Raw genomic sequence first — 23,031 nt, 5'->3', positions numbered from 1 at the left:
TATACAAACAAGTTTGACGGTTTGGATCGTTGAAATTAGTTTTGGAGAATTCGTATCCCATCAAAATGATAGATTGACTAACACTTAAGAGTTTATTTATATTTTCATTAAGTATAACATAAGATTTTGTGGTATACACTTGTGTAAATATTTTAAATTGAAGATCTAATTCATTCATTATATTCATATAGGGTTAAGGAGTGTAGCTGTAAAAAATCATCAAAATCGAAGTTATTATAACAGTTAAATCGTGATTTTTCATTTATAACCGTTGAAAAGCTTTGTCCCGTTACTTGATCTCTAATTGTTTGTTTTTTGTGATTTTTTGCTGATATGATCTCTAAGCATATACAAACAAGTTTGACGGTTTGGATCGTTGAAATTAGTTTAAGAGAATTCGTATCCCATAAAAACAATAGATTAACTAACACTTCTTAGAGTTTATTTATATTTTCATCAAGTATAACATAAGATTTTGTGGTATCCATTTGTGTAAATATTTTAAATTGAAAATTGAATTCATTCATTGTATTCATATATGGTCAAGGAGTGTAGCTATAAAAAATCATCAAAATCGAAGTTAAAATAACCGTTAAGTCGTGATTTTTCGTTTATAACTGTCGAAAAGCTTTGTCCCGTTACTTGATCTCTGAATGTTTATGTTTTACGATTTTTTGTTGATGTGATCTCAAAACATATACAAACAAGTTTGACGGTTGGGATCGTTGAAATTAGTTTTGGAGAATTTGTATGCCATCAATCAAGTTCTGTGTGTGTGTGTATATATATATTTATTAAGTAGATTTAAATCTATTTATTTTGTACGTATAAATTATAATTGACTGGTACACGGAATAGTACATACATCACGTGTGTCATTATAAAAATAGTGAGATATGTCATGTGTGTGATAAAAAGTTAGTAATTAAAAAAAAAATATATATATATATATATTTCTCACCACTTCTATTAATTTTCATTTTTCCCTCTCTTTTTTGTTTCCTTTTCAACTTTTTCTTATCATTTTCACTTTTTCCTCCAACATCTTTCCCTAATTCCCTCACTTTTTTGTTTCATTTTCAACATTTCTTAACATTTTCATTTTCCCTCCATTTTTTTTTCAAAAAAGGCAAGAAATTGAATGGAAAGAAATCACATCAATGGATGCAAATCATGCAATGAATCATGCATATTAAATTATTAATTAATAATTATTATAGTTTTTATAAATTTTAATATATATATATATATAATTATTATAGATAGTTAATATTTTGGGGTTAAATTATTTAAACTTTATAGTTAATTTAATATATATATAATATATATATAATTTTTAGGGGTATAAAATTGTAAAATTAATGTATATAATTATTACAGTATTTTTTTTAGGGTTATAAAATTATAAAAATAATATTATGCTTATCGTGTATCGTGTTACCCACGTGTATACCCGAATCAACCAGTTATCTTAACAGGTGCTTATCGGGTTACCCGATAACGACCCGATTCGTTATCGTATCGACCCAAACACCTGTTAATTTCGTGTCGTGTTGTGTCGGGTTATCGGATGGTGTCAAAAATTGCCAGGCCTTGCATGAGACTAATCAACTGTTACATCATATAGTCTATAAATATTATTTAACCTGCGATAGGTAGGATTCTGTCAAGTAAATTTCCTGCGAGAACGATCCAGTTAACTTGGGCTTCATTTAGCGGGTTAAGAGTGTGGTTTGACAAAAGTACCCACGCTCTTAGCTCAATATTACAGTTGCCCATCCATATTGTTTCTCTTCCGCCTCCACTGCCCGCTACTCCACCCACTCCCAGTTCGTCTGTCATCTCTCGCCATCCACCGCCACAGTGAGTGCCCATCTTCTTCTTCCTTGTTTTTTTTTTTTTATTTTTATTATTTTCTGGTATTGTTAATTGCAAAGTAAAAAGCTTGTTCCTTTTGATTGGTTTCATGGCAGGTTTTGCACAGCTCGGAGCTGTTGATACAAAAAGGAACCCACCTCAGATAAACTCAGGTGAATCGAAAAAACCCATCTTTCTCCATTGATAATTCTGGTTTTTGAATCTTAATCACCTTTTAAACTCTTTAAATTTGTTCGAGAGATGCTAAATATTTCTTTTGGTAATAATTTGCATTGGAAAAAGCAATTTTTGCTCTTAAATTTGGAATTTTTTAAGTAATTAACATCAATCTACTTGATAAACTTGTGCAATTGGGAATTTTTCGTTTCTGAATACTTGTCATTCTTTGTTCTGCAATTGGAAGAAATGGGTTTCTCAAATAATTAATAATTATGCGGCTGATTATTTTTTGTGGTCTGATGTATCTGTGTTAATGTGTAGGATAATAGAGGGAGAGTGAACAATGAATAAGGGTAAGATTTTCAAGCTAGCCAAGGGCTTCAGGGGAAGGGCCAAGAATTGCATAAGGATTGCCAGAGAGAGGGTGGAGAAGGCCTTGCAGTATTCCTACAGGGATCGCCGCACCAAGAAGCGAGACATGCGCTCCCTGTGGATCCAGCGTATCAATGCTGGCACCCGCATCCATGGAGTACGTTTCAAATTGTGCTCCTATTTCATATGTGATGCATTTTTGAGAGAACTGTACAAGTTGCTATTGTCTTTGATACGGTTATGGATTTTAACCTCAGTTCTTTTACTTTCATCAAACTGCTGTTTCTTTCGTCTTTATAGTTTTATCTGTTCACAGTTGATTTATTTTTGCAAATTTGATGAAGGGAGAGAGACAGAGAGAGAATACATGTGAGAACAGGTGCACAATGAATATTTATTTGGTCATAGATTTTTGTGTTGAGCATTGGGCGGTCAGTACTTGTAATGGGTGGTGGTGTGGCAGTAGAGTAATGAGTCCTTGCATTTTGATGAGATAGAGGTGAGTCAATGGCTGGGTGATGTTGGGCTGTGAACTAAGGCTCATGTTTTCAAATACGAGCCTCACCATAAGTAGACCATGTAGGTAGGCTGCGGGGCTTTTAAAATATAGGATATAAAAGAACTGTGTCAGGTCATTTTGGTTGGGTATAATTTGAAGTGACCTTACCTCCCAGCTTTGTCAATTCTCTTCACTTTTTAGTTTTTACTTCTCTTTCTGTATGTCCTGACCCTTTTGGGTTCCTTTCACTCTAAGATTATGTTGAGGTCGTGTACTGTTGTCAAACCCGATTTATTGAAAATTGTGGATGTGGGAGCTGTTCAATATACTGCAGAACAACGAATCTGTGTTGGTTCATAAAGACTTTAGATTGCCTTTGGACATATGCAGATTGCAAGTTGTTAGGGGAAAACCACGAAATGTACTTTCCAGTGTTTGTTGGTTTTAGTCGTTAAAATGTGGGAAAACAATAAACTACCTTTTTTATGCTTAGATGGACATTGTCCTTGTAAGATAGAGAAGTATGGTTCATCTATGCAGGGTCATCTAAACCCAATAGAGTTTGTTTTGTAATGTTCTGTTTACTTTTTGTGTCTAGAGGTTGCTTATTAGCCTTGGTTGAATAAAAGATGAAGACAATTATTTGTTCGCTTATTGTTCTTGTATTTATTAAGAGATGGAAATTTAAAAAATGGAGAGGAAATGTATATGAATTTGATTAATGAAAAAAAGCTGGAAAATAAAAAGAATCGCATGAGAAATAAAGGGACCTCATTAGAATTCTCGGAATTGTTGTACTTAGATACAAACATGATCATTTAGCATGTAGATCCTGGCTTGCTTAGTGCTTTGAAATTGACTTCAAGTTTTTAGTGTCAACTTGGATTTCTCTGCATTAAAGTAGATTCAAATAGATTTTTATGGTTGGCTTCGAAAATCTAGGAAGTTAGGGAGAGCTTCAGCTGTTAGACTAATAAGATGTGCCGGATGAAATGTATCTTTCCGGATATTCTAGCATGAAAGTAGCTGTTGGGTGTCGAGCTATTGGATCGGTAGAAGCTGGAATATATTGCTGATTCGATCTTCTTAAGTTATTTGAGTGGTATCATGTGCTTTCCTCTGTAAAATATATATATATATATATGTATGTATGTATGTATGTATATGTATATATGTATGTATATGTATATGTATATATATGTATGTATGTATATGTATATGTATATGTATATATATGTATTGTAGTGAATGATGATCCCCCTATTATCTTGTTTCACTATTGTCATCAGGTTAACTATGGAAACTTCATGCATGGGTTGATGAAGGAGAACATTCAGCTGAACAGGAAAGTTCTGTCGGAGCTTTCGATGCACGAACCACACAGTTTCAAGTCCCTGGTAGACATTTCTCGCAGCGCCTTCCCAGGAAACAAGAACGTGGTGCCCGCTCCTCAGAAAAAAGGCCTCCAAATTCTTGTGTAATTGGCCAATTAGTAAGATAAAATCCTTCTTTGCTTAATATTTAGAGCTTTTGTGGAACAAAACTCAATGAGATTTTCTTTGTTTTGTCCTTTAGAACTTGATTAGTTTTATTTGCCGTTAATGCAAATTTTGGTGAACCTGCAATTACCTATATTTAACTCCTCCTCTGACCTTCCCTTTCCACCTCCTCCTTTCTCTTCACTCCAAAATAAATTGGTTGGGGCTTCACAAATCAATTGATAACAGACTCAGGTCCTTATAAGCTCATGCAATATTTCGTAATTTTCCGATGTGTGACATTCTTCGCATCCTCATACGCCCACCCCTACGCATGGGCTAACTTACTATGATGCTATGAAGGAAACTGAGGTTTCAATCAAAATCTAAATTGACATTATAAGATCTTGCAAAAATTTTATCATTTACTGTGATGACTTTTTGATCTTGATTGTCATGTGCTACTACATACACTCCGTATAAGCTCTTGCAAAATTAGCGATGACTTTTTGATCTTGATTGTCATTTGCTACTATATACACTCCTTATAAGCTCTTGCAAAATTTTTATCTTGTACTGTGACTTTTTGCTCTTGATTGTCATTTGCTACTACATTATATATAGGTAAAATTAGTATCCAGTCCCTAGTTTCTAATGTTCATTGATTAAGACCTTATTAGTTTTTAGATTTTGATCAAAGTCCCTATCATTAATATATTAATGAATTACATATAAATTACATAATTTTTATAATAAAAATTAGTAATTGATTTAAAGTTTTAATACTCACACCCTTATTAAACTTCTAATTAATTTTCAATTCAAACATTTTCAAATATAAAAAATAAAATTAGAATAAGTTTGTACCCATTAAATTTTTATAAAAAAATTGATACGTACCCATTCTTAATATACCAATTTGTTCAATGAAAAATGTACCCTTTTTTTAATATAAAATGTACCCATTTTTTTTAATATAAAATTCATTCAATCTTTTCTCTAATTCATTTTTAAACTTTTATGGGTACATTCTATTTCGTTGATTTGAGAATGTATCTATGTTAAGTTTAATGGAAGAAATTTAACAATATTATTAAAACGAATATCTTCTTCCTTTTTTGGTGTTTTTGAAAAATTACCCATTTTTTTGGTACAATAATTTTTAGGTTAGGTTTTTTTTATTTTTTTTTATGAACTTACCCATGTATATATGTGTACACACACACACACACACACACACACACACACAATATATTGGAGAGTATAATTTATCTTTAATATTTTTAATCTCATAAATTATGGGGTTTATTTTAAATCTCATTAATATAAATAACTACAAATTTCATTTTTAAGTTAAAAATATAATAACCTACGTAGAAATACATTCTTACATTAATGTCAGGGACTTTGATAAAAAACTAAAAGTCATAAAGGTTTCAATCAAAGAACATTGGTAGTTAAGGACCGAATCCAAAATGTCTTTTATATATATATATATATATATATATAATATTGTGGGAAAGATAAAGACCTCTTGATCGTCATTGGTTACCACAAGATAATGGCCTGCAAATAGGTATCCTAATAACCCTCTCCAGGTAGGGAAAAAAAAAAAAAAAACAGAAAGAACTAGGAACCTTTATGCCAAAATTAGAAAAGTCATGTACCTCCGAAAAATTAAACCTCATATCGAAAAGATAAACTACATTTTACACGCTCTACATTTGAGGTGATTTTCAAAAAGGGTTACGAAGTTTTAATTTTCTAATGTTGTATTGTAAGGTATTGAAATTGTATCAATTTGTGCCTTTAGTCTAATTGATTGTCAGGTAATTTGTTAAATTGATGACACGGTGGGTTTGTGACTCTTATATAGGCTATCATGTAGCTACATTTGCGCGACATTGACAAAAAAACTCATCAATTAAAAGAATGATTAGAAGTTCAGAGAGATCAAAGGTGTAAATTAATACAAATCCAAAACCTTAGGGTGCAATGTGAGAAATTGTGTTGATGCTACACCCATTAAAGTGATTTACACCCATTAAAGGAGAAATTAGGTTCCATACCTGATTTTTCTGGTTTCATTGATTGTATTTGAAATTTTATTCTTTTTTAATTTTTGATCAAGGTTCTTTGATTTTTATCCACATCATTATTTTATTATTACATGTCAACATATTTAAATAGAAAAATTAATGAAAAAGATTTCAATACTTCGAATTTTAATTAAAAAAAAAAAAAAACCTTGTAATAACTTTATTTAATGATTAGAACAAAATATAATATCAACAGCCCAAACCAGCCCAATAAAGACCGGCCTAAATAAATAATTTATTGAGCCTCCAATTTTACCCTACTGTCAGTATTGGCCGTTTATGTTCTCCGTTTCCATCACGGGTGTTCTTCTCATCTGGAGATCGTCTCCTCTTTTCCTGCCTGCACTCCTCCTCCTCCTCCTCCTCCATGTCTGCCACGACGTCATCTCGGTACCTCATAAACCCACGGTCTTTGCAACCACAAAAGCCATCCATGTCTTCCAAAGCGCTTTCATCCACCATCTCCGGCAACTTCAAGATCAAACTCAATTTCCCGATATCCACAAGCTTTCACCTTTCGATGATTGAGTTGTATTTCAGATCCCGCAGGATGCTATATTGCTATATGGACGGGTGGACGGATCCATGGTTGAACTAGAACCACGTTTCGAGAAGACCTCGTCATGTTTAAGAGCACAGCTTGTTTTAGTGATTATTATTATTTCTCTTATATATGTCAGTCCACCATCAATATCTAAAGTTCATCAATCTTTCTTATGGCCACCAAAATTAATTGAGAATTCGGAAAACCTTATCAGCTTTACCTTTGGTTGTGAACTGTTATCTCAAAATTGCCAAGAGCTATTTGTGTGCGGCACGGCTCTGCATTTTGTTTTTTGTTTTTTTTTTTTCTCTCTATTTGCGGCCTTTCGAGTTATCGAAATCGAAGTTTTGAGTTTACATGCATTAGGGTGACAAATATATTATTTTAAAGGTCTCAATGGTGTGATAGATAAAATTATCATGTGTTTATATAGTACAATTTGCCCATTATGTACTTATCAGGTGGTGTCACTGATTACAAGATAGTTTTCTCGACTCTTATAATATTTTGGTTGTGAAATTTTTGTTTCTGGTGTTTGAAGTTTTGGTTGAAGTTGCCAAGAAAGGAGGTTCATGTTATCATAAACTTTGATTTTTATGTGCATACATTTTATATTGATAGTACCAATATTCAGTTTCAGTAATAATATATTACTTGAGTTCAGTTTCATAAATAGTCGGTTTCATAAATACTTTAATACCCCTATTTAGTTTCAGAAATAGTGTAGTACCCGCGGCCAGTTTCATAAATAGTGTGGTACCTGTGTTCAGTTTCATAAATAGTGTGATACTTGTGTTCAGTTTAAAAAACGGGAACTTTAACGAAAACCTCCCGATACTGTTCACTTTAACGAAAAACCACATTTTTATACTAAAAAGTCAATCTTGATATTATTCACTTTACCCTTTATTTTATCCTTATCGTTAAAACTCAAAGTTTTCAAACCATTTTCATTAGTTTTCCTTTCAAAAATAGTGTAATATTCGTGTTCAGTTTTCAGAAAGAGTGTACTATACCCGTGTTCAATTCAGAAATAGTCAGTTTCAGAAATAGTGTAGTATTTGTGTTTAGTTTCATAAATAGTGTAGTACTATTTCAGTTTCAGAAATAGTGTAATACTTGTTTTCATTTTCAGAAATAGTTAGTGTTCGTTTAAGAAATAATGACTGGTAGTAACTTTTTTAAACCCACAACAATCTCAAACCGACTCTTTGTAAATAACTTAAATGAAATTTATATTAATCTTACTTTGATTCTATTATTTCAATAATAATTTCAACACGATTTTGATATGGTATTTTATGGTGGATGCACATATATTTATAGGCCTGATTATAGTGCTAATAAATTAATAATTAAAATAATTATTAATTATTTTATATTAATCTTGCTCCCTTCTCAACGTAGGCCCATAAGGCCTCCCTCACCGCCATAGACTACCATAGATTCGATGGCTAAACTGGAGGCTGCCCTCACTCCACCACGAACTCCTCCCAATTGGAACCAACCACTGCTATTTTTAATCACCCAACCCGTGCCACCAATCGCCGTCTCTTCTCTCTATGCACCAGCATAATTAACCTTCCACCAACCAAATCCTAGTTTCCTCTACACAACTATCTCCCTCCTTGTATTCTTTTCCAGGGTGACCTGCTCCTCTACACCCTTCTTGCATCCAGACGCAAAATCTACTCCATCCATGGGAGGTCTAGACTATTGAAAGCTTCAAATGGGATAAGTTTCTTGTTTATTAAATTGAATTTGAAAAGTAATATTTTTAGTTATCTTGAAAAAGCTTGTTATTGCTTACATTCCATCTAATTTCTGCACGAATAAGAACAAGTCCATCTAATTTCTGCACCAATAAGAACAAGTCCATATATTTTTAGTTTATTATTATTTTTTTTTCAATAGGTAACCTTACATTCCATCTAATTCTGCACCAATAAGAACAAGTCCTTCTTATTGCTTCACATCAGGTCGTTATTTTTGAGAAATTGGTGAGTCTGAACCGTGTGTAATCATAGGAGCACCATATCCATATGACACATGAGATGATAACGACCACGTACTTCTAAAACTAAACTTGGAGAGTTTAACGAAGCTTTAGGCAGTCAGACTAAAAGCCGACCATTTTTGCAGAATTTACATGTTTCAATTTACACTAAAATGTTCGTGAAGATTTGAAACATGTAAATTGAAAGCTGACCTTGTACTTCCACGTTTCTTTATACAAGAAGAAAAAAAAAGGAACAGTTTAAACCAAAGATGAATATTCACTTGAGCATTAGCCTTGAGAGTGAGCCGGCATTAGTTGGTGATCTTCCCTCTAATTTTAATAAAGATCTTATAAAACAATCACCAATTCACAATTAGTAAACACACAGACTTCCCAATTAACAACTCTGCGAGTACACAGTTCACATACAGAAACCTCACCGGGTGCGACAACAACTCAACTTTGTGATCCGCCTTCCTCGAAAATGTCATCGTCGTAAGCAGAAGTCTACCGAAGCTTGGGCTTATGCAACTGCTCCTGTTGCCGCTGAGTTTGGTAGTACGCCAGAGCACCACTGGTGCTACTCCTCCGGTTGAGAGTAGCAGTGGCGATGACACTTGAGGGAATTGCAGAGAAAAAGAGAGAAGATAGCAACGATGAAGGATGGAGGAGATGGATGCGTTGAAAGAATTAACCACTGTAAAGCGTATTTTGGTAACTTACATTCTAGAAAAAAAAAAATTTAATAATGTCATTTTTCACATGTATTAACTTTTGTTTATTCTTGAAATGTTCAAAAAGTGTTGTCTCAATCTAAAATTAAATAGGATAAATTACACTTTATCACCTCAGATTTGGGGTCAATTTCAATTCCTTACAACATCTTTAAAACATTTCACTTTTTATCACCTCAGATTTGGGGTCAATTTCAATTCCTTACAACATCTTTAAAACATTTCACTTTCATACTTCAAGTACTATTTTATTTCAACATAATACCTCCGTTACATTTTCCATCCTTTGATCTTTTAAGTGCTGACATGGCTGCCAGATGTGCGCCACGTGGCAAATTTTTTTTTTTTTTTTAAACTTTTTTCTAAAAAAAACCTTAATCTTCTACATTAAATTAAAAAAAAAGTTAGAAAATCCAAATCCCATCACCCCACCGACCCCCAGAACTTTGAACAAGAAGAAAAAACCCGAATCCCCCCAACCCCCAACCTCACCCCAAACACCCTTTTCTAGCCCATATCTTATTCCCCAGCCCCCCCCCCCCCCCCCCCCCCGCGAAATTCAGATCCTATATCCCCCCCCCTTCTCGGAAACCCAGATGCCAAGTCGGAGCCTCATCGTCTTCCATTCGGCCACACCCATCCTCCGCCCGCGCCCATCCTCCACCACCTCCTCCGCACCCATCCTTTACCTCATCCGTGCACCCATCTTCCCCTTCCCCAACTCGAGCCCAACTTGCAACCCAGAAAGAAGGGAAAGAAAGAAAAAACCCAGCGCACGCATCCTCTTCCCTCCTCTACACACGGGACGAGATCTGGGTTGCAGGGAAAGGGAGATGGGTTTTTTTTTTTTTTTGTTTCTTTTCTTTTCTGGGTTGTAGGTAGTGGGTGCGGAGGAGGAGGTGGAGGATGGGTGCACAATGGGTTTGGGGAAGGCGGGAGGCGGAAGAAAATGGTGGGTTGCAAGGAAGGGGAGTCAGGGAAGATGAAGATGAGTTATTTTTTTCTTTCTTTTCCTCTCCTCTTCTTCTTCTTCTAGGTTGCAGGTTGGGTGGGTAGGGGGTTGCGGGTTCAACTCTTGTTTTTGGTTTTTTTTTTTTTTTTTTTTTGTTTAATTTAGAAGATTAAGGTTTTTAAAAAAAATTAAATTTTTTTTTAGTCACGTCAGCACTTAACGGATTAATGGATGAAAAATGTAACGGAGGTATTATATTGAAATAAAATAGTGCTTGAGGTATGAAAGTGAAATGTTTTAAAGATGTTGTAAGGAATTGAAATCGACCCCAAACCTGAGGTGGTAAAGTGTAATTTATCCAATTAAATATTAAAAGTATATTATATGTGTAATTTTTCTTTTTATACATGTTTTATTGTTTTAAAAAAATATAGACATGTTAATTAATTTTTATTAGGTTTTTTTGTTAAACAATTGACTGGGTTAAATAAGAGAGTAAGTCTTATCCTTATTTAATTGAGAAAATAAGTAGTATCCAAAATTTATTATAATTGTTAATCAAATTAATGATATAGTTCAATTCAAAAAAAGAAAAAAAATTTTCATATATGATATCAATATGCAATGAATTTATAAAATTAATGACAATTTTCTTCATTTTCCTTTTGCAAAATCATTAATCCCCCTTACTTCCACATACAATTAAGAGTAGTGCTATTCACATACTCATTTTACTTCTCACACAACCTTGTTAATTATTGTCTATTAATCTTCTTCAACTCATTCGATTTGACTACTGAAAATTGAGGTGTGCGTAAAAGGTAAAAATGATGTGTGGATAGCACCACTGTGTATAATAAAAATGCAATACAGGTATTTTAGGTATCCGAAAAATGTAAAATGTAAAATGTGTAAAGTAAAGGAAAAGTAATGAATTTGTTTATGTGGATCATAGTCATTGGGTTTTGTTTGAGTAAAAAATTATATCAGACTTCATATGAAGAAAATTAAATTTGAGGGGCTAAAGTCATATTTTCAGAAATAAAAATTCAAAGCATGGTAAAAGACCAAAGGTGCACAAGGCCAACTAAACATGGAGTGAGACTTACCTTCACATGGAATGATACTACCGTGGTATTCTTAAAAATAATACACGATTATGTGATAAAATTAAACGTATATTATTGACTTAAATGGATGATATTGTCGCATTGACATATTAGATGCTGATAAGTCATTTCCCTACAAGTATGACAATAAATTTCATGTTATAATAAGTATGACAATAAATTTATACTTTGTAATAGTTTATTTACTAAACAATATTCATAATAATTGGATGAAAAAATACTAATATTATAATATGCCTCTAGATGCTTAGTACCTACACAAATCAAATTTGGTATTCCAAAATTTGTCAAATGATATTTTGTGTAGGTGACAAAATTATGGACATCTTGATCAAAAAAAATTATGGACATTGACATGTTAAAAATATGCTGTAATATGTGATATAACAAATCTTAAATAATAATAATAATAAAATATATATAACAAATCTTATATAATAATAATATATAAATTAGAGAGCAGTAGGTGTCAAAGGTTCGAAAGAAAGCGAAAGACGCGCAGACAGCGCTTCCCCTGAAGAGTTTTTTTTTTGTCGTTTCGTCTCTCTTGCTGGGCGTATCTTGTGCCATTCTTATTCCAATTTTCAGTTTCCATTTCTCCACCACCATTTATAATCCGGACTCTCCAAAGTGAGAGTGAGCTTTCTGGAGTTGTTGCAGCTATCACACACACACACTCTCTCTCTGCATGTCTTTCTCTTACCTCAGCACTCTCAGACTCTCCACCTTTCCCTCACCAGGTCTCTCTTTCTCTCTTGCCATTTTTCTGTGGTTTTGTTTTTGTTATGTTTTTTTTGGGATCATGCATGGTTTTCTCGAATTGGGTATTTTTATTTTGTGTTGAATCTTTGTTATCTTGAAAAAGCTTGCGTCTTGATGGTACTGATGTCGGAATTTTAGAACTTTACTTGTCAGTGGTTGGGGAAATTGTACTTTTGAGTTGTTGGTGAATATAGTGCTCAGGTGGGTTTTATTTTATGGGAATCCCCTACGCGTTTAGGCTTGATTTTGCAGACGCGTGTGTAGCCAAATTGACTAGAGAATGTGATCCCAAGTTAGAGTCCCCTGGGCGTAGTTCGGATTAGATTAATTAGAATATTACGCGGAAGAAGAAAATATAGGATTGGTTGCAACTAGAAGAACCAAAAGAAAGTTCTTTAGTTTGTAAGCAATTAATAAGCATTTTACTGGCATCTTGTGAAGGTATTCAAGTTCGGCAGTTTGATTTATGTGTTGATGTAAACATGTGAACACTGACCATTGTGATTGCTAATTTGCTGCTCTTTAATATGTACCTTCTTTTTAGAAAAAAATCTGGACATTATTTCGTGCCACAAGCAGCTTCAACAATGCCGAGATTAAATGGGGCAGCGGAGGTCAGTGCTGCTGTTGTGGTAAGATTATCATCCTAGTACTATGATTTCCTACATACTCTTTTATGCCGTTGTTAATGATATAAATTTTTTTTTTATTTAAGCAGAGTTTTGAGGGTACTAAAGAAAGAATAAAGAAGATGTTCGACAAGGTTGATCTCTCGGTTTCCTCGTATGACACTGCTTGGGTGGCAATGGTCCCTTCTCCAAATTCCCCAAAGGACCCTTTTTTCCCTGAATGCGTAAACTGGTTATTGTGTAATCAACTCCATGATGGTTCATGGGGTCCTCCTAATTTGCAACCCTTGTTCACGAAAGATGCTCTCTTATCTACCTTAGCATGCATCCTTGCACTAAAGCAGTGGAATGTTGGCGAAGAACAAATTAACAAGGGTATAACCGTTATTCTTGGTTCTTGCTAAGTTTCCTCCATTAATGTTCTATAAATGAACACCTTAACATCCTTTTGTTCTTTTAGGGCTACATTTTATTGAATCAAATGTAGCTTCAGCTACTGATGAAGAACAACAATCTCCTGTTGGATTTAATATATTGTTTCCTGCGATGATTGAGTCTGCACTGAATTTGAAGATGAACCTTCCCTTGGGTGCTCCAACCCTAGACGCCTTATTTCACAGAAGAGACTTTGAGCTGAAAAGGTATATTTTCATTTTATTTTATTTTCTTGTTTTAAGTTCGATTCCATCTTGTAGTAATTTATTTATTATTACATGCTCTCACTAAGCTATTGAATCCCATGGGGCTCACCTTTTTGGATGTGGCTTTGTATATTAGAACCTCAGGAATTGTTCCTTCATCACAGGGGAAATAAACATTTTTCTTTTCTTTTGATAGGAAAGGAATGGATGTACGTGATATAATCAGTTCATATGCTAATAGAAATGTATCGGTGTAGTTATACTTTTGTTTTGCATCCTAAACTATTCTGATTGACGATCTCTGTTCCAAAATGTTATTATTTAGAGGCTATGCAAGCAACTCAGAGGGGTGGAGAACGTTCTTAGCATATATTTCAGAAGGATTTGGAAAGTCGCAGGATTGGGACCTGGTCATGAAGTATCAAAGGAAGAATGGGTCCTTGTTTAATTCACCATCAACCACCGCCTCTGCTTTTACTCACCTTAAGAATGCTGATTGCCTTAAGTACCTACGCTCACTCCTAGAGAAGTTTGGGAATGCAGGTTTCATACTCAACATGTTCCATTAATTTCCTAGATGTATTTATTTACGACATCAGGATAAAGCTTCCAATGCTTTCAACCTACCTTTTTCAGTTCCAACGGTCTATCCTCTAGATAAATATGCCCGTCTTTCTATGGCTGCCAGTCTTGAAAATTTGGGTATTGATCGACATTTCAGGGAGGAAATTAGAAGTGTACTGGATGAAACATACAGGTAATTTTTCCCATATATGTATGCCCCAGTTTCAAGATTTTATTAGTTTTCATCCATGGGGAAGCATGACATTAGCCAACAAACAGAGGCTGGCTGCAGGGTGATGAAGATATATTATCAGATGCTGCCACCTGTGCAATGGCGTTTCGACTCTTACGTGTTAATGGATATGATGTTTCTGCAGGTATTTTCAATTTTGGGTACCTTGGCTTTCATGACTATGTTTTGGCGAAAAAATATGTAACTGATGTATGCTGTCTTTTAGATCCATTAACTCAATATTCAGAAGATCGTTTGTTCAATTCCCTTGGAGGGTGTATGAAGGACATCGATGATGCCTTAGAGTTGTTTAGAGCTTCAGAAACCATCATACATCCTGATGAATCAGTTCTAGAGAAACAACATCACTGGACGAGTCATTTTCTGAAGCAGGAGTTATCCAATACTTTAATTCGGGGTCATAAACTGAATAAGCATATCGGCCTAGAGGTAGCTTTCTATGCTAAGCCTATCTTATTTATTTGACGTCTTTAATCTCCTATAATCCCAAGATAGTTCATAAATTAAAGCAGCTTTTGATTGTTTTCAGGTGGATGATGCTCTTAAACTTCCTCGCTATGCAATTCTGGGCCGGTTGTCAACCAGGACAGCTATAAAATATTACAACACAGACAGTACAAGGATTTTAAAATCTTATTATCAGTAAACTTCTAGTAGTTTCTTTGACAGCTCATCTTCTTCCTTTTCCCTTCCTTTCAAGAAGAATTAATTTGATCTGAATTATTCTGAAGGACCAGTGCATATAACTTATTATTCCTTGCGCTCGTCTTATGTTAGTTGTTTGAATATTGGAAATGAAGATTTCCTAAAGCTGGCTGTGGATGACTTCAATAATTGCCAATCGATACACCGTGAAGAACTCAGCCATCTTACTAGGTATGTACAGTACTCTCTCTCCCAAGCTGAGCTTCTTGTTACTAGTGTTTCCACCTGATCTTGATATAATATTAGTGAAGGAGAGTGCAGTTGTATAAGGAAGTGCAGAATATTCTAATTTATTTGTTTGTGATTTTACCTAAGCAGGTGGGTTGAGGAGTACAGATTAGACAAGCTAAACTTTGCCAGACAGAAGCAGGCATACTGTTACTTCTCTGCTGCTGCAACCCTTTTTCCTCCTGAACTATCAGATGCACGCATATCATGGGCCAAAAATGGAGTCCTTACGACTGTGGTCGATGATTTCTTTGACGTTGGAGGTTCCGAAGAGGAACTGATAAACCTCATACAATTGGTTGAGAAGTATGTTTCCTTTTCCCATTTGTTTCTTGTTTCTGTTGGATCCATTATTGGGCAACAATTCCTGCTTGTGCTCCTAGTCCTTGTTAGTTGTTTCTGGCATCAAGGTCTTAAATTTTCATGCATTTGGGCTTCAGGTGGGATGTGAATGTGGGTGTTGATTGTTGTTCCGAGAATGTTGAAATTATATTTTCAGCACTCAAGAACACAATCAATGAGATTGGAGCCAGGGCATTCACGCGGCAAGGACGCAGTGTGACAAGTCATGTGATAGAGATTGTAAGTTGAAATACTTTAATTTGTCCTTGTCATTGTTGTTTCGATTAATATGATAAAATGTTTTTCTTAAAGCACTAGCTGTCTCCTGAACGACTTAAAATGTTTCAACTACTTCACTTTCACGAAGTGTCTTACAATAACCCGAACACTCCCATAACATTGATTCTGATGGTACTTTATCGTGACTGTCTGGTCGATGATAAGACCGTTATTTGAGTTTTCTATTCATTGACTTCACGAAAAGTGAGTAAAGGGATGAAATGAGCTATGTTTGATTTTCCAGTGGTTGGATTTGATCAAGTCTATGTTCAAGGAAGCCGAATGGTTGAGAAATAAGTCAGTTCCAACAATGGAGGAGTATATGGAAAATGCATATGTATCATTTGCCTTGGGACCGATTGTCCTTCCAGCTCTCTATTTGGTTGGGCCTAAGCTTTCAGAGGAGGCTGTAGGAAGTTCCGAATTTGATCATCTGTATCGACTCATGAGCACTGCTGGGCGCCTTCTCAATGATATCCAAGGGTTTAAGGTAGACAACGTCCCCCCATTCTCCTTCTATAAAAGTATAATATCCCATCTAAAATTGTTAACTCTTAACTCTTGTCTACGTTGCAGAGGGAATCTGCAGAAGGGAAGCTAAATGCTGTGTCCTTGGCCATGATTCATGGCAACGGTGTTACCGAGGAAGAGGCCATTAACGAGATGAAGAATGTAATAGTCAGCAAGAGGAGAGAATTGCTAAGATTAGTTTTGCTCGAGAAGGGTAGCGTAGTTCCGAGAGCTTGCAAAGATTTGTTTTGGAACATGAGCAAAGTGCTGCACCTGTTTTACGCTAAGCATGATGGATTCACAGCACATGATATGATGAAGACGGTAAATGCAGTAATGGAAGAACCTATCCTTCTTAGCGAACTGTAACTTTTGTGTAGTAGATCTACAAATAGCTGTCTTCTAAGTTCGCATCTTTATTCTGAGATTTAATCCAAATGCAGATTCCAAAATTGCTTATCCAATGCTATTAACAAAGTTAACCAAGTTTCTAGTCGACGAACCAGTCTCTCCTAAAGCAGCCATTGCCATCTCTCCAGTTTTCTTGCTCCTTTCCAACTCCATCAACTCCCTCACTTTCCTCTCCAATTCTTCCCCGCTCACAAACCCATCCTCCTCTATCTCTCTTCCACCCTTATCGCCATTACCATGTCCCTCACCAGAACATTTCTGTTCAGATGGTGCTCTGCATGCAGTGGCCATGCAATCAATGGTATCCCGGAAACCACTGCTTCGAGCACCGAGATCCAGCCACAATGTGTCACAAACCGCCGATTCCTTCTTCAACACTGCTGCCTTCGGAGCCCATGACTTGACCACCTTGCCCCTGTCAGTGATCCTCTACAAGAACCCTTCAGGCAACAGACCCTCCAAACCAAAGTCCCAGATTCCTTTCCACCAATAAGACACGAAGTAACAATACTTTATCCTTATTTTTTATACAATATAAATCTGTTGATGTCAAAATTCATTGCAAGTATTTTAATAATTAATTTGTTTCCCCTTGCCTAGGCTGTTTTCTTGGCAATGAGAGTACTGCTGAGAGATTTTTGGTGTTCCAGTGAACAATTTTTGTCATATTTTATTAATGTAAATAAAACAATATTCCTTGATATTTTTGTTATGTAAATAACCCCAACATTTCGTTATCTTTTGTATATCTCCATCTAATTTTTTTTGCATGTAGATAGAAAAAATATATGATCTTCTATATGTAGACTGTATAATCTTTTGTATGTAAAAATCTCATAACTGTTTCAATATAAATAGTATCAAATGATAGGTTTTTTATATCTTTCATATAATTTTTAATCATTCAGCAACGTGCATGCACCAATTTCTAGTAAATACTAAATAGGATACTTTGGGTTAACCATTTAAGTGGTACTATATGTGGGATCGCTGTTGAGCGAGTCCAACTAGCACTCCTCTCTTGTTCTCAATTTACTTACAAATATAACCTAATACATATATGATATATTTAAACAAGATGATCTGACTTTTGTACCAACTCAAACAATGTCAAACGCAATTTAAATCCTAATGATTTGTTGAAGTGTGATGTCTAGTCCTCCAATGGAAGCTGCAACTTGAAATGGTAATGACTGAGAAACCATGTGCATTGTTGGCCTCGATTGTGGTTGCGAATGCCTGCATGCAATTGCTACCCTTGCAATGGTTGTTAGTTCTTCAACTTCACGGGGAGGAGGTGGAAATCATTGGTCCAATACAACCTTCAACAATTTGTTTTCACAATCGGATGGAGAAGAAAATGACAAGATTAAATCACCTAGTCTCTTTCCCATGATCACTTCTAGTGCCAACACTCCAAAGCTATACACGTCACATTTCTCAGTTACCTTCATTGTGTCGGCCAACTTTGCATAAAAATTAAGGGACAACAAGGCATTAGTATTTGTTTAACTTTATATTATCAAATTCAACATTATGTATTTTAGCAGTTTTACTTCACTTGGTGCTACACATCCATATGTGCCTGCAAGGGAGCTCCAATTCGATGAGTTTGGATTTAAAAGCTTAGCAGTGCCAAAGTTTGAAACACAAGGCTCGTAGTCGTAATCTAGCAAAATGTTGCTGCTTGATAAGTCTTGGTGTACAATTGGTGGCACACATTATGCAGGTAAGACAGTGCTTGAGCTACGCCTTTTACAATTCTCACCCTCCTACTCCAATCCAATTCTTTTGCTTCGTCTTCTTTGCTCAAGATTGAAGCCAGACTACCCTTTTTCTAGGTATTCATAGACCAGACTACCCTTTTTATGTGTAACTTTTTCTCTCTTCCTCCACACAAAAAGAAAAAGCAAACTAACAATCCAAGCAGACAAAACACATAGCAGCGAAACTTAAACAAGCCACCTAATAGATGAGTATTTGCTTCGTTCTCTTCTTTTCTGCATCTTATTTTTCTTTTGCATCTTCATCATCTTCATCTGCTTCTGTTAGTTGTGGTGTTCATGTTCTGAATCACTTAGGAGTAATCTATCGGGAGAAATCCTAAACTCAATCGAGCAATACTTGACGTCTAAAGTGTCTAGGCACGGGACTTTGACAATGTAATTTTTTGAGCAAAAGCCTTGTAGATTTGGTAGAGAAAGTTCCAATTTTTGCAACTGCCTAAAAGTGATCTCATTTTTTGAATAATCTTAGTGCTTGCCAAATTAAATTGGTAAAGACATACATACATTATTTTGTTGAAGGTTAAAGTTGAATTAGAATGAATATAAAAAACTTGTGCCGTTAGTTAACCATCTTGATGAATTAACTAAATTTTAGCAGTTATAATCAAAGGTAAAACAAATTAACAATCAAACAAAAATTAGAAAAAAATTGGAAAGAAAAAGGCGTAGAGACTAGTTTGAACACGGGACCTCATTATTACTGGAAACAAAGGAACCAGCACCTCCAGTTAACCTTCTTAACGAACCAACCAAATTCTAGTGATCATAATCAAATATAACAAATTAACAATCTAACAAAAATTGGAAATAAAAAGGCGCAGAGAATAGTTGGACCACAAATATTATAGAGTACATACTAAATAGGATATTTTGGTCTAACCATTTAAGTGGTAATACATGTGGGACTTGCTATTGAGCAAGTCCAGCTAGCACTCCTCTCTTATTCTTAATTTAACTACAAATATAACAGAGTACATATATGATATATTTAAACAAGATGATCTGAATTTCGTGCCAACTCAAACAATATCAAACGCAATTTAAATCTTAATGAGTTGTTCAAGTGTGATGTCTGGTCCTCCAGTGGAAGCTGCAATTTGGAATGATAACGACTGAGAAACCATGCGCATTGTTGGCCTCGATTGCGGTCGCGAATCCTTGCATGTGATGGCTACCCTTGCAATGGTTGTCAGTTCATCTTCAACTTCAAGTGTAGGAGGTGGAAGCCGTTGGTCCAATACGTCCTTCAACAATTTGTTTTCACGTGCAGATGGAGATGAAAAGGACGAGATTAAATCACCTAGTCTTTTTCCCGTGATCACTTCCAGTGCCAGCACTCCGAAGCTATAAACATCACATTTCTCGGTTACCTTTATTGTGTAGGCTAACTCTGCATAAAAATTAACGGAGAGCAAGCCATTAGTATATGTTTAAATTTATATTATCAAATTCAACATTATATATTTTAACTTTACCTGGTGCTACATATCCATATGTGCCTGCAAGGGAGCACCAATTCGATGAGTCTGGATTCAAAAGCTTAGCAGTGCCGAAGTCTGAAACACAAGGCTCGTAGTCGTAATCCAGCAAAATGTTGTTGCTTGATAAGTCTCGGTGTACAATTGGCAGCACGCAATCATGATGCAGGTAAGACACTGCATGAGCTACGCCCTTTACAATTCTCACCCTCCTACTCCAATCCAATTCTTTTGCTTCGTCTTCTTTGCTCAAGATTGAAGCCAGACTACCCTTTTCTAGGTATTCATAGACCAGAAAGGAGTGCTGCGAATTCGAACAAAAACCACAAAGTTTCACAATGTTTCGATGTCGTATATTGATTAGTGCACTTATTTCATTGTGGAACTCCTTCTGCGATGTCTCCTCGCCGTCAAGTTTTTGATGGAGTTTCTTCACTGCAACTATGCTGCCTGATGGTAGCTTTGCCTTGTAGACACTTCCAGATCCTCCCTTCCCAATGCAAAATATGGAGTCAAAACCATTGGTTGCTCTTATGATCTCTCCATACAATTTTTTTCCATCAAAATGAGAGATTGAAAAAAATTCATCATGGATATCACTCTTTTCTGTTCCTGGCTCTTTCTTTCTTCTTGTTTTGATGAAGACAATTACAAGGAGAGCAAGTAAAACTGCTCCCAAGATGGGGAAAATGATTGCAAACATGAGTTTTCTTTTGCTTTTTCTTTTTGAGACGTGTTTATTGCAGGATTCTAGACCTACAACATTTCCACACAATCCTTCATTCCCTTCAAAGTTGTGAGCATCTTGAAATGCTTTGTTGTTGGGGATGGGACCTTGCAAGTGATTGTAGGATACGTCCATGTACGACAAGCCACGCATTCCATCAAACGTTGCTGGAATGAGACCGGAAAGATTATTGTGGGAAAGATTCAGCCCCTCCAAGCTCTGCATATTGCTAATTTCTGATGGTATCTTTCCGTCAAGTGAGTTACGACTTAAATCTAACTGTGACAGGTGAAATAACTTCCCCAACTGAAATGGAATTTCTTGACTGAAATTGTTGTTGCTGAAATTCAAGTAGTTTAAACTGACCAATTCGCCAAAAATGCTTGGAATTGAGCCATTCAACTTGTTGGTGGACAAGTCAAGATATTCGAGTTGAGTGAATGCTCCAAATTCTGAGGGTATAGAACCCAAAAGTTGATTGCCATTCAACTTTAGATTCACCAAAGTAGTCAATCTCCCCAAATCCTTGGGAACCACCCCAACCAGATGATTCGAAGAAAAATCGAGTTCTTGAATTTTAGTTGCATTGGCAATCTCAGATGGTATGCTACCAGTAAGGTTGTTCCCCGCAAAACGTAGGGTTGTTAAGTTTGGACACTGTCCCCAGATGTTTGAGATTTCCCCATATAAGTTGTTGTTGCTTAGGTCTACAAACTGAAGATTCGGATAGACACCAAAGTCTTCAGATATGTTGCTTTTGAGTTGGTTCCCTTGAAGACGAACTCTGACTAAGCTCTTGCAACCTTTCAAGCTTTTCGGGATTGGACCTGTAAATTCGTTGTTTTCTGCAGTAAACCTTTGTAGCAATCCACCACTACAAATATCACGAGGCAAATAACCAGAAAATCGGTTAGCAGCTAGGTGTACATGCTCAACAAATTTCAAGTTTCCAATCTCTTCGGGAATAGTGCCGGAAAGTTTATTACTGTAGACAGAGAGATAAACAAGGTTTGTCAAATTGCCAAAAGAAGTTGGGATAGAACCAGAAAGGGTATTGTTGTACAACATCAAGATGGTTAGATTTTTCAGGTTTCCGAAACTCAAAGGGATTGGACCTGATACATAGGTGTCAAATAGGTAAAGTTTAACCAAGTTCGAAAGGTTTCCTATTTCGGGAGGAATAGAACCAGAAAGTTGGTTTCCAAAGAGAAACAAAGAAGTCAATTGGCTCAAATTACCCACAGAAGTTGGAATTGAACCCTCTAAATTGTTTAAGTTTAGAGCTAGCTCATAGACAAATTTAAGTTGGCCTATTTCTTGAGGAATTGTGCCATTGAACTTATTTGCATTGAGGTGAAGGACTTGAAGATTTGTTAGAAGACCAATTTCGGGTGGGATTTTTCCAGACATTTGATTGTAAGATACATCAAAATAGATGAGTTTGGTGAGGGAACCGATTTGAGGTGGGATTTGATCAAAAAGTTTATTGAGGCTTAGATCAACGTATGAGAGATTAGACAAGGATATGAATGGAAATTCAAGTAGAGTACCTTGTATACCAGAATTGGTGAGGTTTAATTTGTTGACGCTTCCAGCTGAGTTGCATGAAACGCCAATCCAATTATTGCATGGGGCTTCATTTGCATTAATCCATGAGGTCAGGTTGTTTTGGGTTTGGTTTTGAAAGCTAGCCTTCCATTTGAGAAGTGCTTCTACTTCAGTGGAATTGGCAGAAGCAAAAGCACTTTTTTGTGACGAAGCTAGCTGAAAATACAAGATAAGGCAGGCTAGAAAGCGTAGTTTATCACAATAAGTGAAAACTCTAGTCATGGTTGTTTCTGCACGCCTTTTTTTTAAGCCATTCAGGGCTT

At 35.5% G+C, this 23,031-nt stretch overlaps 4 protein-coding genes across 4 annotated transcripts; 2 read left to right on the top strand and 2 right to left on the bottom strand.

Annotated features, from left to right (window-relative positions):
- The first annotated feature begins 1,750 nt into the window (after positions 1 to 1,750).
- LOC103932284 (50S ribosomal protein L20) lies at positions 1,751 to 4,542 on the top strand. The gene is made up of 4 exons (XM_009341844.3): positions 1,751 to 1,863; positions 1,974 to 2,030; positions 2,359 to 2,566; positions 4,198 to 4,542. Exons 3-4 carry the CDS (start codon positions 2,381 to 2,383, stop codon positions 4,387 to 4,389), a joined length of 378 nt encoding a protein of 125 aa, XP_009340119.1. The 5' UTR covers positions 1,751 to 1,863; positions 1,974 to 2,030; positions 2,359 to 2,380; the 3' UTR covers positions 4,390 to 4,542.
- Positions 4,543 to 12,444: 7,902 nt separating this feature from the next.
- On the top strand, positions 12,445 to 17,189 carry LOC103932282 (ent-kaurene synthase 5, chloroplastic). The gene is made up of 14 exons (XM_018643739.2): positions 12,445 to 12,584; positions 13,151 to 13,238; positions 13,325 to 13,610; positions 13,696 to 13,876; positions 14,202 to 14,419; positions 14,513 to 14,633; positions 14,720 to 14,817; positions 14,899 to 15,122; positions 15,223 to 15,335; positions 15,471 to 15,569; positions 15,717 to 15,932; positions 16,067 to 16,208; positions 16,492 to 16,737; positions 16,824 to 17,189. The coding sequence occupies exons 2-14, from the start codon at positions 13,194 to 13,196 to the stop codon at positions 17,124 to 17,126; spliced, it is 2,292 nt and encodes a 763-aa protein (XP_018499255.2). The 5' UTR covers positions 12,445 to 12,584; positions 13,151 to 13,193; the 3' UTR covers positions 17,127 to 17,189.
- A 2,733-nt stretch (positions 17,190 to 19,922) lies between these two features.
- On the bottom strand, positions 19,923 to 21,522 carry LOC125472352 (MDIS1-interacting receptor like kinase 2-like). Its single transcript, XM_048573661.1, has 2 exons — positions 20,431 to 21,522; positions 19,923 to 20,345 (listed from the first exon to the last, which is right to left on the bottom strand). The coding sequence occupies exons 1-2, from the start codon at positions 21,383 to 21,385 to the stop codon at positions 19,996 to 19,998; spliced, it is 1,305 nt and encodes a 434-aa protein (XP_048429618.1). The 5' UTR covers positions 21,386 to 21,522; the 3' UTR covers positions 19,923 to 19,995.
- On the bottom strand, positions 21,423 to 23,031 carry LOC103932644 (MDIS1-interacting receptor like kinase 2-like). Its single transcript, XM_048574209.1, has 2 exons — positions 21,527 to 23,031; positions 21,423 to 21,485 (listed from the first exon to the last, which is right to left on the bottom strand). Exons 1-2 carry the CDS (start codon positions 22,988 to 22,990, stop codon positions 21,423 to 21,425), a joined length of 1,527 nt encoding a protein of 508 aa, XP_048430166.1. The 5' UTR covers positions 22,991 to 23,031.

The sequence above is a fragment of a genome, unplaced genomic scaffold (assembly GCF_019419815.1).
Source record: "Pyrus x bretschneideri cultivar Hongxiangsu unplaced genomic scaffold, Pyrus_bretschneideri_v1 Contig7, whole genome shotgun sequence".
Classification (NCBI taxonomy): domain Eukaryota; kingdom Viridiplantae; phylum Streptophyta; class Magnoliopsida; order Rosales; family Rosaceae; genus Pyrus; species Pyrus x bretschneideri.
The sequence above is the reverse complement of the archived record's forward strand: the minus strand, read 5'-3'. Positions and strand labels throughout refer to the sequence as shown.